Raw genomic sequence first — 16,175 nt, forward strand, 5'->3', positions numbered from 1 at the left:
AAAGGGAGATGTACTTTGTTTACGACAAACTTCCAGCATATAGTAAATAATGAGCAAGAGTCTTGGGAGGCTTTCGTTTTGCAATAGACACCCAAGATATCTACAGAGATCTAGTCCTCCATAAGTGTGATGGATTAGACAAAGGCACAAATTTCTAGGATATAGCAAACAATGAGCATGAGGCTTGTGGGGATTTCATTTTCTAGTAGGCTCCCAAGACATCTAGAGAGATCTAGTCCTCTATAGTAGGTGTGATGGATCACTGGACTTCTTTTGGGGTTACAAGCGGTTGGGGAGGCATCCTTCTGGAGTAGTTGGATAGGTTTACGCTAGGAGATTGGGGCAACCTGCAAATGACAAATGAAAGTTGGGAAGCACCTCCATATGGGGCAGCAGCCAGCTGATCAGGGAAGCAGCACCAGCTGACCTGGGTCAGCATCCAAATAGCTACAATGGCAACAGCAGCTCCCATGGGGTGTAGCATCCACTAGGCATTGGAGGCAGAAAGTGTGGATGGATAGTTAGATGAGAGATGATACAAACAATAATGGACATGCCCTACTATAAGCACATGAGACACTGACTTGTCTGGGGTGATGCCCATGCCTGGGCTGCCTTGCGTAGTGCCTGGACACTAATAATGCCAAATGATACAAAAAAGCCTTTTTGGGGCTGTAAATGGAGACCAAAATCAGGAATTAATGCAATACAATTATTTTCAATGCACTTAAATACTTAGGTTGCTCAACATGGAGCCTACTCCTTCGCAATCGAAGGAATGGGAGATCATTGGGAGCCTAACAAGCTGACATATTCGGAAGGTGGTCTGGGAGCCACTACAAGAGACTCAACACCGATGAGAGGTTCGACAGAAGTGTCTTCACACTTGGGGTTTCCATGGCTTGTTTTTCACCTTACAGGATGGCAACCTGGGTGGTGTTGTACCCCTCCACCATGGCTTCTCTCCCCCATACCCCTAGACCACCCTGAGCAGCCTTGTATATGTGATGCGATGTGATTTGTAGACAGTTTCAGCTTTTCTGTTGAGCATTTGAATTGTGTTGTATTTTTCCTTCTGAACATAATTAGCCACAGCTATTATCGCAAAAGTTTCTGCTTCTTGTACCAATTTGTTTACAAGATGTCAAATTCCTTAAATTCCAGGCAGTTTATTTGCACAGTGCTATTTGATTTTTTGCCTGATAGGTAGAAACCAGATGCATCATTCATGTTTCCTCCTAACTTGAAAAGAGCTATGAAGCTTTTATGTCGAGTAATCAAGGCCACAGAACATTTAGTGTTGTTAAGTTTTTGTCCCGTGAAATTTTTCTTTTGTAAATGCTGATTTTAAACATTCTATGTGTGTGCAGGTTCAGCAAATATGTTGAAAGAAGATATTGAAAATAATCAGAGACCTGGGAAATGAATGGTCCTGCATGAGGTTCCAAAGCATAGCTCGATGGTGTTGCTGCACCAACTAAATCCTCCAAATGTTTGTTAACCGTTTCTTTCGTATATTTGACAGTCTCCTCGTCAAGGTATCTGGGTTTTAAGTATTGGAAGGAGTCCGAGAACCCATCACTTGTGAATGCAGTATTTGCATTTTGATGATCTGAATGGATAGACAGTATTTCAGCATCTTCTGAAACAAGAACATCCTGTCTTTGCCTGGCCTTTGACTGTCTGGATTTAACCCCACAATGATCTGAAGAATCATTAGGCCATTTGTTTGCAACATCTATGTAACCAAAACTAGGGGACGGAAATTCTCTAATGTCAAAAAGAGATCCCAACTGTGCCCTTTCTGTGACATTGTCCATGTCCCTTGGGCTGACAGGATGTGAAGAGATTTCTGATTGATCAGTATTCCAATTTCTGTTTTCCTGCATATTGCAAGAATACAAGTCTATGAATTTCTGCAAAATAAAACGTTAGAAGAAGAAATATGATTTTCAACGAATGACTGAATTGTTAACTTTTGAAATATGGGGACACATGTCCATAAAGAGTGCTTTTGATACCTCACGTGAGCTCTCTCTAAGTGGTTCTTTAGGCCCCCACTTCAACTTAGCATGTTTTCTAGGGGCAGACAACTCCTCTTTGCAATTTCTGGGAACATATTGGATTTTTAAAACCTTCCTAGATTTGTAGATATTTAGAATATTCTGTACAAACAGCATTGATTCTCCACATTCCTTGTGAAAAAATAGCTGTTTGTTGAGACAGTCTGTAGGGAACTCAAATTTGACCCCACAATTCTTTGATTTGTTTACTTACCCATATTTTGAATCAACACTTCCTTTCTTTGGCGTAGCATCCTGCACCTTCCCCATTCCTGTTATGCAACATCATTAGTTTTTGACACATGGGCAGACAATAGACACAAATTCTCAAATGAGCAGATGCGTGCACATTATTGATATTTCTTTTCTGAACAACAAGGAGCTAAGACACATTAGATACCATGTAAACTGTGTGTTCAATCTCTCAACCATATTTTTCAAAAGGGTTATTAACTTCTCCGTGCATTTCCTTAAATTATCACATCCACATGATCACACTAGTACATTTGGATTTTATGCACAGGAGATGCTTTTTCAAACAACAAGGAGCTAAGAAACCTTAGATACCATGAAAACTGTGGGGCTCAATCTCTCAACCATATTTTTCAAAATGGTTATGAACTTCTACCGCACATTTCCTTACAGTACCACATCCACATGATCACACTAGTACTTTTGGATTTTATGTGTAGGAGATGTGCATTGTAGACATCTAACACCCAAAAGGGTGCAAGTTGTCTACAATTTGAGATCATGACTGCCACTGCAGGAATCTTCATGGAAATGATATCGATTAACAGGTCAAGCTCCATACACCTCAACCTCAGCATACCTGGGCCTAAGTTTGGAGCTCATTACTAGGCTGACGTTCATAGTTTGGGTCACTTCTAACATGTTTGGTCAAAACATAAAAGATAAACCAGCACAGTTGGTTTCCAACACAGATCCAATTATTTGCCAATGTTATCTCTTGTTTTAAGTATCAATTTAAAACGCAACTTCTCAGTACCGCATTTATGGCCTTCTTTAAATTACAAGCACTTCCTGAATCCTAACAGTTTTTTAAAATATGTCATCTTGTGATTGCAATTGCTAATGCTTAATAAGTGTAATTCGGATCTGCCCCAGTGCCCATTTGAAACATCCACAAAGTACCTTCCAGGACAAAAGCTGCATAGTATTCTGCAGGTGAACTCTTCGTCCTTTGTTTATCACTTTCTGGATCACTTATGAGATCCAATAATTTAAAACCTGGAAAATGACTTCGTGCGATAATTATTCTGCTGATAAAAAACAAAATCAATAGAGAACTTACTTCCGGAGAACTTCTAGCAGTGAGCATTCTTTACTTACTTACAGAACGGTTTTGGCTGTGACAATTTTTTGGCAGTAAATCACGTTCTTTGTTTCCTTTTGATTTTTGATTAACCTTCGGCTTTAGATGTTCATTGCCCATTTTTATGCCCTTTTCTGGAGTTTGAGAAAAGTTTTGGGGGAGCTTGTAGGAGAGAGCAGCAGCAGCATCCGCAGAACCTGGTGTCCACTGAGTTCCAACACTACAAACTTTTACCAATATCATGTATGCTCTTCCCCCATAAATGTTTAAGAAAAATCTCAAAAAAGGCTTCGCATACTTTGATTTTGCACACCCAGTCACTGGAACAAGACTGCTTTCAGGCAACTCCAACTGACATCCTGGAAAAATTACATTTTGCTTCATATCAGTTATTGAGTTCACTTTAGAGTGAATCACATTAATCATCCATGGTTAGGAAAACATCATTGAGCTACAAACCAGGCGAAACATACCCATTGAATCCCTGTGGTCATGAAGCTTATCTTCACAATGGCCTCCATGCTCTAGATTGCCATTTACCTTTTTCTCAACTTGTGTGGAACCTGTTTGAATAGAGATTGGATGAAAACTTACAAGCAAAGCTCCTTTTGTCCTAATATCACTTTCATTTGAACAGCTTACACAAACTGCTGCTTCTTTACACCCAATTTAGCAGTTGTGCATTCCCAAAACAATAAACATCCAAACAAAACCAGTATGGTTACATGTGGAAAGCAGAAAGGGTTTAAGCACCTCATTTTTAAAATTAAGGTCTTTGTAAGACGTAGCAGCAAGCTCCTCTAGGAAATGGTTATCTTGCTGGGAAGCCATCTCACTTGCACAAAATATAACTCAAAGGGAGTACTGTATTCATTCTCTCAAAAGTTGCACATCTTGTTTTCCGAAAAGTTTGTGCTCAGCTTATGCATCTTGCACCATCTCAGTTGACCTGTCATTATGCCCCAACTTCTCCTTTTGAAGACAATATGTTTGATGATGATTGTGCATGATCTCATTTGACTCAAGGTTACATGTCTAGTGGAGCATGTGCTAGAGTTACAAATATCCTTGTGTTTAGGAGACCCATTATTTTCTATTTTTGAATAATTTAGACACTCTCTAAAATACATAGTCTACCTTTTAGTCAACTTTTATCAGACGTTGCCTAAATCAACCGGAATTACCTCTCTTTGACGTTTGAATAAAACAACACACAAACAGAAATCATAGGAGGGCTACAAGGTGTGTTTAAATATAGTTCGTGAGAACTGACCCTTGGAATAGAATCAAGGATACCAATCTGATTGAACATGACCTATAAATGAACCAGAACCTTCAACCACAATCAGTTTAGTTTGATGCAGTGCAAAAATTCTAGGTGCTGTTTGTGCAGATTTTGAGGCCCATTTTTCTTTTCTAATGTGTTGTCTACACACCCATCCTTTCTAGTATTTCTTTTGTGCCCATTTCATAGGGAAAGCAAAGATCTGAGATGCTTCCATATGGTTGACACCTTAGAGACCAAACTGCAAGAAACATGTTAAGCCTACACAAGTATACCATAAGAATGCAATAATGTATGTCCAACACAAAAGACGGTCATTTCCTCTCAAGAAGAGGATGCACGGTGCTCACATGCTTCTCACATTCTTAAAATCAAACTAACCAATCAGCTTGCATTAGTAAGTTTGAAAGTGTTTTGATCTTCAGTTCTAGGGAAGTAAATCCTCCACTACAGGTCCACCAAAGTTATTGAACCAGAATCTCAAAAATTATTTATGTTCTATGGAAAGGAGAGCTTTACAAAATATAGAAGTGAAATAGCAATCATTTACCTGAAGGAGCCTCAAAAGGAGGTTCAATCTGATTGTTGCCTGGCCCAATCTGATTATCTTTTGCGTCTTCTGCAAGCTGATATAGATTCTTTAGGCTAGCAATATCTAGAGAATAGATGTTGTCTTTCTGCTCTGTAAGCTTGTCAAATGTTTTCCCATGCTCTGCTGGCCTGTCAAACTTTTTCCCAGATAGTTCTTCTGCCTGAGACCTTAAGACTTTTCTCCTTTGCTCAAAAAACTGATGCTGCCTACAGCTCTCATGAGACTTATTAGAAAGACAAAACATTTGTGTCAAATAAATACAAAACAGTTTTCATGTTACTTTCGCTTTGAACTGCATGAATGTAGTGGTTCCATCTTTGCAAGATGAAACATGATTTTTTTTATCAGTACCTGGCCTGAACAGATTTCTTTGACTGATGCAAAACCACCACATTTGCAGAGGCATGCCATCAAAATCACGAGAGAATATGATTAATTACAAGAGTAAAAATTAGCTTTGTGTAAACTGCATTATCTGAAAGCCTAAACATTACAGGCAGCTGTATTAAACTGTAAGTTATTTTTTTGTCCCGTGTGTGAACACACATTGTTGTGTGTAAGAGTGTGTGAACACCTTTTACACCACCTAGCATTAAATAAGGATCGAAGGTTTAGGGGGAACCCTAGGCCTGTATAAAATGAGACCCTAGTCTTGTACTTTCAACTTACAAATCATTATCAATTTATTCTTTCAGCTGCAGTGCACTTTCAAGAGTTCTCTCTCTCTGACTCACTCACTGTCTTCTCTCAAGTCTCACCCCCATGGAGTTCCGTCCACCTTAGATGTTGTCCACTTTTCATGAGCTCCTTCACCCAATACTGGTACCAAAGTGGGTTGAAATACTCTGAAAACTCGATGGAAAGCTTGAAAAGAAGACTTCTTGGGCTGAAAAGAAGAGAAAATCTGCAAATAGGGCTACCAGATGGCAAAAAGACTGAGGGACTTGAAAGAATGCTGCTCAATGGAGGAAATTGATGGCTGCAAATAAATGCTTTGTTTGTGAAGAGGAGAGCCAATGGCAAAGGACTGTCCCAAAAGGTAGCAAGCTGTAAATACTGAAAATAAAGGTGATCCAAAGGGAAAGAAGCTCAAAACCTCTACTAGAATTGTCCCCAATGTGCTTAGTGATCAGCTCAATGATGATGCTGCAGAGCTTGGGGTAAAATAAAAGATCAGCATGCCTTGATCTTCTTTGATTTTGGAGCGTGTGCAAAATTGATCTCCACAAACATGGCTACTCATCTAGGCATCAGAGAGGATAGTCTCGTGCAATTTATTTTTCTATTCAATAGGCCTTGCAGATGAACCCTTCATAGCTGTTTTGTGAACCTAAACTGAACTAGGTTTCCTTTTTGGGGATTCAAAAAATGGTGACACTCTAGGGCATGCAGTTAAATTTGAAAATACGGTTTGATTTGCATAATTAGGATTTTTGACAGCAGCCAGCCCAGCCCTTTAATGCAAGCCAAGGGCCAAAGCAAAGGAAAAGTAACTCTTAAAACGATTGAAACAGTGAGAGGTCAAAGCAAGGCAAGAGCATTTTTCGTAGTCATATTCCATAACTGGAGGATCGCCCCAACTTGTGGAGCCGTTACGTGCTGTACTATATCAGGGCTCACACAGAACTGAAAGGCCAAAGCAAGGCTAGAACTTTTGTACTAGCGTCAGATCCCATCAATGAATAACCATTCCAACTTTGAGAACCCTCATAACTATGCAATATGCGTATATGCTACCTGTGTCAGAGGTCCACAGAAGCAACACAGCGAGCAAGCCTGACCTGGAAAAGCATCATTCTGAAGTAAATGCCTTAGGACGTGGAATGGACAACGTACCTACTTTGGCATCCCAACCGAACGAGATAAAGTAAGACCTTCACATGTAGACATATCTGTGCTCCATATCATGTTTGAGACAAACGAAGTTCATGCGGATGAAATGTGTGCAGCAGGCTTGCGTGCATAGAAAAGATCTGTGACTGTTGTCAGACAAACAAGCTGCTTGAGTCATGAACGCCACACCATTTATCAACTCTGTGAATTCATCGGACCGTAGTTTTGTTCTTGTCAGCTGTTCATAATATGTAAGGAGACACGACGCTCATTTGGATGCAGTGTGTGCAGCAGGCTTGCATGCATAGAAAAACCCTGACGTTTCTGAGACGTACAAGCTGCTTGAGTCATGAACGACACAGCATCGATCAACTGTGTTTGATTTCATCGGATGAATGTTTATCCCTCAGCGACAAGGTTTCAGTTACAGTTTGAGCACAGCATATTCAAGAATCCCTGGATTATAACCCTTAAAGACCTAAGGTTTCCGTTACGGCTCAAACACAGCATGTTTAAGAATCACCGGATTGTTATCCTGAAAACATAAGGTCTCCGTTAATTCTCAGGATATTCAAGAATGAAACTTGCATTTTAACTGGTTTGTCGCAAAAGCGTGCTTACACCATCTCCCTTCAATGCATACCACGAATCTCTCAAGCTAACAAACTGGTCCTTTGTAGAGAGAAAAGGCCCTATTGTATTTTTCATGAGCAAATATGCGAGAGAGAGAGAGAGAGAGAGAGAGAGAGAGAGCGCACCGTTTTCAGTTTGCGCCTGCCTCCGCCCATCCATTGCAACATGATCTGCAGCAGCACTCTGAGAAAGAACTAAAAGGGGAACAAAATGCAAGTCAGGAATCCTGAGGACAGAGAAACTGATGGATGTCAACTGTATGCGCACAACCCTTGCCGAACTCTGTACACGCGAAGGAAAATACACAAGCGCAGATAGTAGGAAATGCGAGGGAGGTGTGCCAGCATCCATAGTACAAGACACGAGAGTTGGCCATGCTGCCATCTACCATCATTAGGTTCGGTAAGTAACCTTACCGTGTTATGTGTTTCCGAACAAGGTACTAACGCGTATGGAAGAGCAGCACCGAGTCCTGTCCTATGGTCATTGCCAATGTAGGGTAAAGGGGCCACTAAAAGAATGGCCCCCCAAAATTGAACAAACATTTAGAGCATTCAATCATTTTAAAATAAGAAGGAAAGAAGAAGGTCGATGGTATGCCGATCAGTGAAAGAAAGATTGGCATGCCAATGATCCCTTCACTGCCAAGAGTCCCAATTAGCATGCTGACAAGTCCATTGACTTGAAACAAGACTCATGCATGCCCAAGTTTAATGGAATCCCTCAAATTGTGCTTGTCAATTGACTTGGGCATGTTTAGGCTCTAAGGGGATTCCGGATTTCCAACTTGTTCACTCAACATTTGCGACTATGAATAAACACCAATCAACATGAGACACATCACACTTCCTCTTTCACACTAGGGCAAACTATTGGTATTTAAAATATGAGTGGTGTGTGTAGATCCCACCTAAGTCCACTATGATTTTTGGGTAGTAGGGATGTAGAGGGAAGCAAAGTTATTGGCTACCATGCAACAACTTTGCTTCCTTCGTGCAACTTCATTTTAATACTGACTAGTAGTTGGTGCGTTCAACAATCATTAGTAAAGCTAAGTTGCTAACAATAATTTTGTTACTTGTAAGTACCCCTTGTGCAAGGTGAAATCCTGTAAGTGCTTCATTGCTCTAATTACATGTAACGGTGATTACATTAAACTTCTACCTCTCTATTGGTTCCATGACCTTATAGCAACAATTTCCATGCAAATCCATGACAATTTCTAAGACATCAAAGAGATATTTCCATTATCCCTTTTTGGTTTGATTACCTTACGCTAATGTCATCATTTGAGCTAGTCACCATGATCATATCATGAAAAGTAAACGCTTTAATGAGCATGAATGAATTGCTTTCGATTAGTGTGTGCAAATAACAAGCTTAGTAGGAAAATTTCTATTGCCATCATTGAGCTACCATAGCTTGAAACACTACACATTGTCAAGTGGCATAGTACCTTTGGAGCATAATCCCTATCTATTATGATATCCAAATTTTTTCTATGAAAATAAGAATTCCTTTATCTATTTGTAGGTTTTCATTATTGTTTTCTATTTGCCACATAATAGTGACTTTGCTACATATGTATGTGTGTAGTATTGGTTGCATCCATTGTGCTAGGCGGATAGGCAAGGAATTGATGTGTTTTGTGTTTCTAATGAGGATATTATTAGCAGTTGAAGTAAAGCAAATGCAATGGTTTTGTTTTTAATAGTGGAGTGCATTTGATATGTGGGATTATTATTTTGGGTGCTATTATTACAAAGATTCATTCGTGCAATTATATGTAATATTATTTATACTTTTGTAACCTTTATATTATGGCCTTAGGACAATACTTTTATTTTTATAAGGTTAGATTTATAATTTAGTATAGATTAGGAATATTTAACTATTTGGAAAAAATAAAATACCTAATAACACTGTTTGGGTAAAAGAGATAAGAGACTTATATTTTTTTCATAATTAAAAACAATCAAAACAGTCTTAGTATCTCTCTACTTATTGCAAGTTTCGTGGCTTTTCTCTCATTCTTTCGCTCAATCTAGTATTTCTCTCTCCTTGTCAATCTTTCTCTCTCCTCTTTTCTCTCTCTTTTGCACTCTTTTCTCTCCTCTCTATCCTCCTTCATAACAATTGGTATCAGAGCATAGGTCTTTAGTTCCATTTTTAGTCACATCTCAAACAAATCTTTCCTATTTCCAATCAGATAATCTATGGCCATTTAGGTACAACATGTATAGATTTTCAAGGGAGCTGCATATTGACCAATGGTTCTCCAAGTGATGAAGATGGGCTGGATTAAAGGATTCCACATGAGATAGTGGTAAAGTTGGAGGCAGACAAACATGACAAAATAATATGTTGTCATCAAATTTCAAGATGTTTCGAAGGTATTTTGTAAAAATGGAGGTCTTTCGAGTTAGATAGGTTTAAGTCACAAATACTTTTGTAAGAGAGACTTCCTTCTTTACTTTTAAGCTATTTTTTCAAGTTTCCATGGATTCTTGAAGCTCCTACCTCTCATGGATCAGCATTTCATTGAGTGTTTCAAGCTGAAGAAGTACCATTTTGATGTGTGTTGGCTACCATAAACCACCCTACAAGTAGACCTAATATTTGTGTTGCATTTCACATTGATTTATATGCAACATCTCTCTAATCTACATTAGTTAATCTCTTTCATGCACTTTAAGCAAGTGATAGTCATCTAGCTCTAGCAAGATTTCTCCATATTTGGCTTTCTTCTTCATCTTCTTCATCAAAAACCCTAAAACACAAGAGGACAATCATAGAAATTCTCTCAAAGCTTGCAATTTCTTGAAGAATCATCAATATCTTGACTTGGATACTCTCCCACAGTGCTTATACTTCAAGATTGAAGAAAGATTGCAAGCTTTAGTGATCATTGGACATTAAGATCCCATTATGAGGATGTTTGAGATTCTTGATCCCAAGCTCTTATTCTCCATTAGTAAGCATTCCATAATGTTGAAGGCTCTTCTACATTGACGTTCTGTTGATCTACAAGCATTGAAATTGGTCTATCACTTGGCATTAGGGCTATTGGAGTATTTTGGGAGTTACCTTGGTTGCATATGGCTAAAGATTCATTCTTCATGATTCATCAAGCTTCAAAAACCATTTGAAGAGATAATCTACTGCATATAACTTTGAAAACTCTCTAATTCCACTTGTTGTAGTCTACATCCACTTGATGACGAGGGAGTACTTCATTCATACACTTCAATTGAATCGTAAATTAGAGAAATACATCTTCTAAAATTGTTAGAATATATTAGAGCAATTCTCAGTCTCTTTTTTGTTGATCTTGTGCTTGGATTATTGAATATTCCCAAAATAAAGGGTAAGCTAAAGCAATCAATAAGTCACTGAATTGCAAAGATAAGCCCTATTTCAATCCTTCCTTTCTATTCAATCCTTGCACATAATCAAAGCTAAGAACTTTCATTTAAAGCAATGCATATCATCCATGATTTCTTAGTATAAAATGTTGCTATGTTGAGAATACTCACCAAGGAAAAAGGTGGATGTGGGGGGAGATAGTGGGACAAAGTGACCCTCCCTCACTATCAAAAAACTTGAAGGGACATAATAACCCAACCTAGGGGAGGGAATTTTGCCCACCTCCTAGTGATTTAAAGCCCCTGTAGGGAGCTCTTCTTTGTCATTTTATCCCTCACATTGGTACATCAAGAGGAGCATTGAAGATTCTTATTTACATCAATGACCAAAAGGGATAGTCAAGATGATTTAATATCTTTGTATGGGGGACAAAATAGTTATGAGGTCACATTCCAATGCATTTAAGATTTACAATCCTCTTGCACATGATATTAAAGCCAATAAGAAATTTTATTTACCTATTACTAAAAGTTTATTTATTAACTACTAAGTCACTATTAGTTAATGGCATCAAAATGATTCTTAGGAATTTTTTACAACCTTTGTTCATTCTATAGTAAGATGCAACTATTCAAGGCTAACCTAACACCCTATTGGGTTGATGATATTGTGGATAAATTGGAGAATGGACTACCCTAATGCCCAATAGAGAAAGCTTGACCTACACACCTTCTCACTGAAATGAGGCCCTATTTGACCATGATAATAATATAAACTAAAATAAGATGGGTTGTTGTGAGAAGCTACATACATAATCATAAGTTTTAAGATGTGTTGCAAGAGGAACATGCTAGTAGAACTAGAGGTAATTTCAATGCTACCACAATGGCATGAAAGGTTCTGCAATCACAACTTTAGTGTCTGACATTATTATGCTTACTATCATGTATAACAATGCATCAGTGTACAACTCTAGTCACATGAATTTCACAAAGAATAAGCATAACTATTAACATATTTTTAAATGCAACACAATTGTAATTTTGATGGTGATTTATGCAATCCTTTAAACCCAATCCATTTACAATTTTTACAGACAAAAATAAATGTATTCCATGGAGACAAAGAAGAGACTAGGGAGTTGATATTTGTAGAATTGTAGCTCTAGCCACAATTGTACAACCAATAACTCCTTGATTTTTTATTTTTCTTATTTTTATGTACTCATTGGGCATTTCTTATACAAATTGAATGCACATTTTACAAAAGAATACATAAGATGATATAGTTTGACACAAGAAAATGTTCAATGATAATATAAAACAAGTATGAGAATGACCAAGTCTAGCTTATATTATTATAAGTATACAAAAGGGTATTAAAAAATATTTACATCACTTTAAAGCCACATACCATGGCTTCATGTAAGGTGGTGTATTATGGAATACACATGTGGGAGCTCATGCTCGACCACCAAGACCTACGGATGGCTTATTGTTTCAAGCGATTCAAGCCAAGTGCAATGGCTACCTCTCATATAGTCATGTACACTCTCACACCTACAAGCGTAGTGAGCTTGCCTTCATGCTCGATCGAGTTGCTTCCTCTCTCAAGCACTCCAGTAGCTCCATAATCCAAGGTACAAGCTCAAGCAAATTGATCTTCAAGCTCCAAGCTCCATGCTCCATTGCCGTGTGTGAAACAAGAGAAGAGAAGACAAGAAAAGAAGAAGAGAGGAGAAGATGAAGAGCTTCTACACCACGGTCCCTCACCCTCACACACTCACTCCGTCACTCCATCACACTCCCTCTCTCACAAGGATAAGTAAGTAAGAACAAGAAGAAGAAAAAGAAGAGGAGAGCTAGTTTTGGCCATACAGAAGAATGAGCTTCTTCATTCACTTTTTGCCTTTTGCCCTAATCCCCTTTGGGTACCCATTCCTTTTTTACATGACCAACCATTTTAGCCTAGGTTCTCTTTTCCTACTCCCTTCCTATTTACATTGTGCCTTCACCCGTGCCTATTTACATTTACAAATTGCATAGGAGAGAGCCTGATGCTCTCTTATAAAAATTTAGGGTGCCTTTGTATTTGAAATGTGCCTTTCCTCTTTTACACTTGCCCTAAACTTTGAAGGTTGTGCTTGTGCTTTTAACCTTTTTTCCTCCTATTTCTTTAGTAGGGATTCCTTTTTCCACTTTGCCCTATGTATTTTTAATTTTCTTTATTCTTTATTTGCACTGGGGTTAACATTACCCCCTCCTAGCCAAGTGCTTGTCCCATGGCACTTTGCTGGCACTTGTTGATGAGGACTCGAGTGGTTGAAGGCTTGCCATGTGGGTTGATGATGGGGCTTTGTGGAAATTAGATATGGAGAAGAAGCATCACAAAATGGATGTGAGGTTGTGGAGACCAAGAGTAGATTGAGTGGGTGAGAGGGGCCTCCAAAGTCGGTGGTTGGTATGTGGATTGTTGAATATACCTAGAAAGAAAAATAAACTGCACTACTACTTGGGGGGTGTGCCTACCTCAGCGTGTAGTGTGCAGGGTGTTCGTGCCAGTGCAAGTGGGAGTTGTGTGGAACCTCAGGGAAGCATGTGGTGTTTCCCACACTTGAGAACCTAGTTTTTGTACAAGGAGAGGTGTTGTGGGTGTGACTTAGGGAGACAAAATCCACACCTTGGTGCCTCGGGTAAGCCATGTAGGTGGGGTCACCTCTTTCGTATAGTAGTGTATTACAAAAAACAATCCATACCTCAAAATTGTTATCCCAGATCTTTTGATGCCATTTAGGTTGGGATTCATAGCTTTTGTCTTTTCTTGGCTCTTCTACGACCTTATCCTCCTAGTATTTTGCAGGCTCTCTTCTCCATAATGTGGGATTTTTAACCCTCTCATCTAGCCACCACTTTCCTAGTCTCTTTGAGAGTTGGATGGCTCCTTCAACCACTTGTGGATACAACACTCGATTCATGGCAGAAGTGTAGAAGAATTCAAATTCAAATGGCCTATACATGTTCTCTCACTGCTCCCAATGTTTTAATTTCCGTGTCCAATTGATAAGTAGTTGTTCCTCAATTTGCAGCATCTGGACATCAGACACTTCTTGTGGTCTAGCTTTAAACTTTTGTTTTAATTTCTGTGTCCAATTGATAAGTAGTTGTTCCTCAATTTGCAGCATCTGGACATCAGACACTTCTTGTGGTCTAGCTTTAAACTTTCTCCTTGTGATTTCAACCAACTCCCTGCATTTCCTTTTGGCTTCAACCATTCTTTTTGCAGTGGCAGGATCTTCTTCTTCTTGGCATTTTGCTTCTATTGATATCATCAAGTTGTCCCTCTTGGTATCATCAAGTTGCTCAAAATTGGTCCCTTCTTCCCTTGGTGGTTTTGCTTGAGCTGATGTGGTTGGCTACTCTCTGTGCTCTTGCTCTCCAATTCCAAGCTTCTCTAACTCTTTCCTCGAGAGCCCTACTTGCATCAGATCTTCTAGCTTGAGTTACATGAAGCACTGTGTTTAGGAAGGTGTGTTGCTGGACTTCTAGCCTTGCCTTCACTACTTTGGCCCTTGCTTCCGCCATGATTCTGCTACTCTCTACTAAGGCAAGGCATTTGCCGAGGTCTCTGACCCTTCCAAGATTCTTCCCTTCCTAGGACGCCTTGGCCTTCTCCTCCACCTTTTCTTGACTTTGCTCTTGTGATAACATTGTCACCACTTCCTCTTATTCTCTCTAGGTTGCCAACATCTTCTCCTTGTCTTGTTTGTGTCTCTTCAGCTCATCTTTTAGTCGTTCCTGCTCTTGGAGGATTCCAAGGAGTCAGTTTTCCACCTCTTGCAGCCTTTTAGTTGACACCTCGTCTTTCTGTGCCCTAATCGCTTGCAATTCCTTCAATAGCCATTCCTTTTTCCATCTCTCCTTATGGAACTCTACATGGGCATGTACAGGTCTTCACCCTTTTCAGCTCCTCAGCAAGCTTATCTTCAAGGTTCTTTAGTTGTTCAAGGTGCTCTTCCATGTCCTTTTGCCCTTGTATGAGGCTTGAAAAGTCCATTTCCAGCTTGCCAATTTTGCCCTCTATCTTCTCCACTTGGAATTCCTTTGCACTCTCTTCTTCCTTTTCCATGTCCACTTCCTTCCTTGCTTCTAGTTCCTTCTTTAAATCATTCACATGCCTCTGATAAATGGTTTTCTGCTTTGTCTTCTCTAGCTGGTAGGTAGTGAACACATCCCTCTCAATCTTTAACTCTTCCATAATAGCGGCCTTCTTGTCTTCCCTTATCTTTTTGAGTTGGCCTAGGAGCTCCTGCATGTATTCATTGTAGTTGGTTGATGCTGGTATGGCTAATGGCATGGAAGTTGTCGATGCTTTCACCTTGGACTTCTTTGGGTCTTTTTTGGATTTTGCATCCATAGCAGTAGGTCTCGTTGTCTCTATCATCGGGGAAGTTACTATATGTATATCCTCTACATCATGTGCGTTCAAGGCCTATTTATAAATATCCTTATCGATGAACTTTTCTTAAATAAAACATAACCCTTTTCTATTCAATTTGTAAATAGTCCCTTTATATTACACCCTTCTGTATGTAAGAAAAGTATAAAAATGGTATTTTAAAAATACCTTATTTTGAACCCATGTGATGCACACATATATTCATGAGTAACTTACTCAAGTATCTATCATTGAGGCTCCGCCACTAGGCACTGGGCCAAGTTGCTTCATCAAGTTTAGCAGATACTACACCCATGCCACCACGTTGCTTCGGTCCACTCTCACTTCTGAGGTCTCTTGGGTGGTAGCATGCATGGCAATCATGGCTGGTGGTGGTGGGTACATGGGGGCCTTTCCTTTGCTTGGCACAATGGGTGCTTGAGCTCTTTCCTTTGTTGTAGTGCTGGAGCTTGGTTCATCACTTGGGCTTCTCATTGTCCACTCTTCAGGGCAGGAGGCTTGCTCTATTGACAACCTCAAGGCTAGGGCCATTTGCTCATCATATTCTCTTTTCACCCTTTCCTCATCCTCTATTTGCTTCCTTTTTCATTCCTCTTCCGTCCTTTTGGGCTC

The 16,175-nt window shown here is 39.4% G+C and overlaps 1 protein-coding gene and 1 long non-coding RNA gene across 3 annotated transcripts in view; one reads left to right on the forward strand and one right to left on the reverse strand.

Annotated features, from left to right (window-relative positions):
• The window catches only part of LOC148040582 (uncharacterized), a 71,841-nt gene extending 64,863 nt beyond the window's left edge, over window positions 1-6,978 (forward strand). For both annotated transcript variants that reach the window (XR_015695024.1, XR_015695023.1), the window contains 3 exons: window positions 1,371-3,251; window positions 3,569-3,642; window positions 5,972-6,978. This is a non-coding gene — a long non-coding RNA (uncharacterized LOC148040582). The remainder of the gene's footprint in view (window positions 1-1,370; window positions 3,252-3,568; window positions 3,643-5,971) is intronic.
• Window positions 1-8,215, reverse strand: part of LOC148040583 (uncharacterized) — a 72,720-nt gene extending 64,505 nt beyond the window's left edge. The window contains exons 1-11 of the mRNA XM_087701063.1: window positions 8,159-8,215; window positions 7,868-7,936; window positions 5,628-5,650; window positions 5,235-5,482; window positions 3,873-3,962; window positions 3,698-3,758; window positions 3,417-3,619; window positions 3,219-3,314; window positions 2,278-2,335; window positions 2,022-2,109; window positions 1,416-1,883 (exon numbers count right to left, since the gene is read on the reverse strand). Of these exons, the coding sequence (XP_087557189.1) occupies window positions 1,416-1,883; window positions 2,022-2,109; window positions 2,278-2,335; window positions 3,219-3,314; window positions 3,417-3,619; window positions 3,698-3,758; window positions 3,873-3,962; window positions 5,235-5,482; window positions 5,628-5,650; window positions 7,868-7,909 (1,377 nt within the window). The 5' untranslated portion in view covers window positions 7,910-7,936; window positions 8,159-8,215. The remainder of the gene's footprint in view (window positions 1-1,415; window positions 1,884-2,021; window positions 2,110-2,277; window positions 2,336-3,218; window positions 3,315-3,416; window positions 3,620-3,697; window positions 3,759-3,872; window positions 3,963-5,234; window positions 5,483-5,627; window positions 5,651-7,867; window positions 7,937-8,158) is intronic.
• Between the last annotated feature and the right edge of the window lie 7,960 nt (window positions 8,216-16,175).

Source organism: Lygodium microphyllum, chromosome 2, assembly GCF_053477565.2.
Source record: "Lygodium microphyllum isolate KBCC chromosome 2, Lygodium_microphyllum_v1.1.10, whole genome shotgun sequence".
In the NCBI taxonomy this organism is placed as follows: Eukaryota; Viridiplantae; Streptophyta; class Polypodiopsida; order Schizaeales; family Lygodiaceae; genus Lygodium; species Lygodium microphyllum.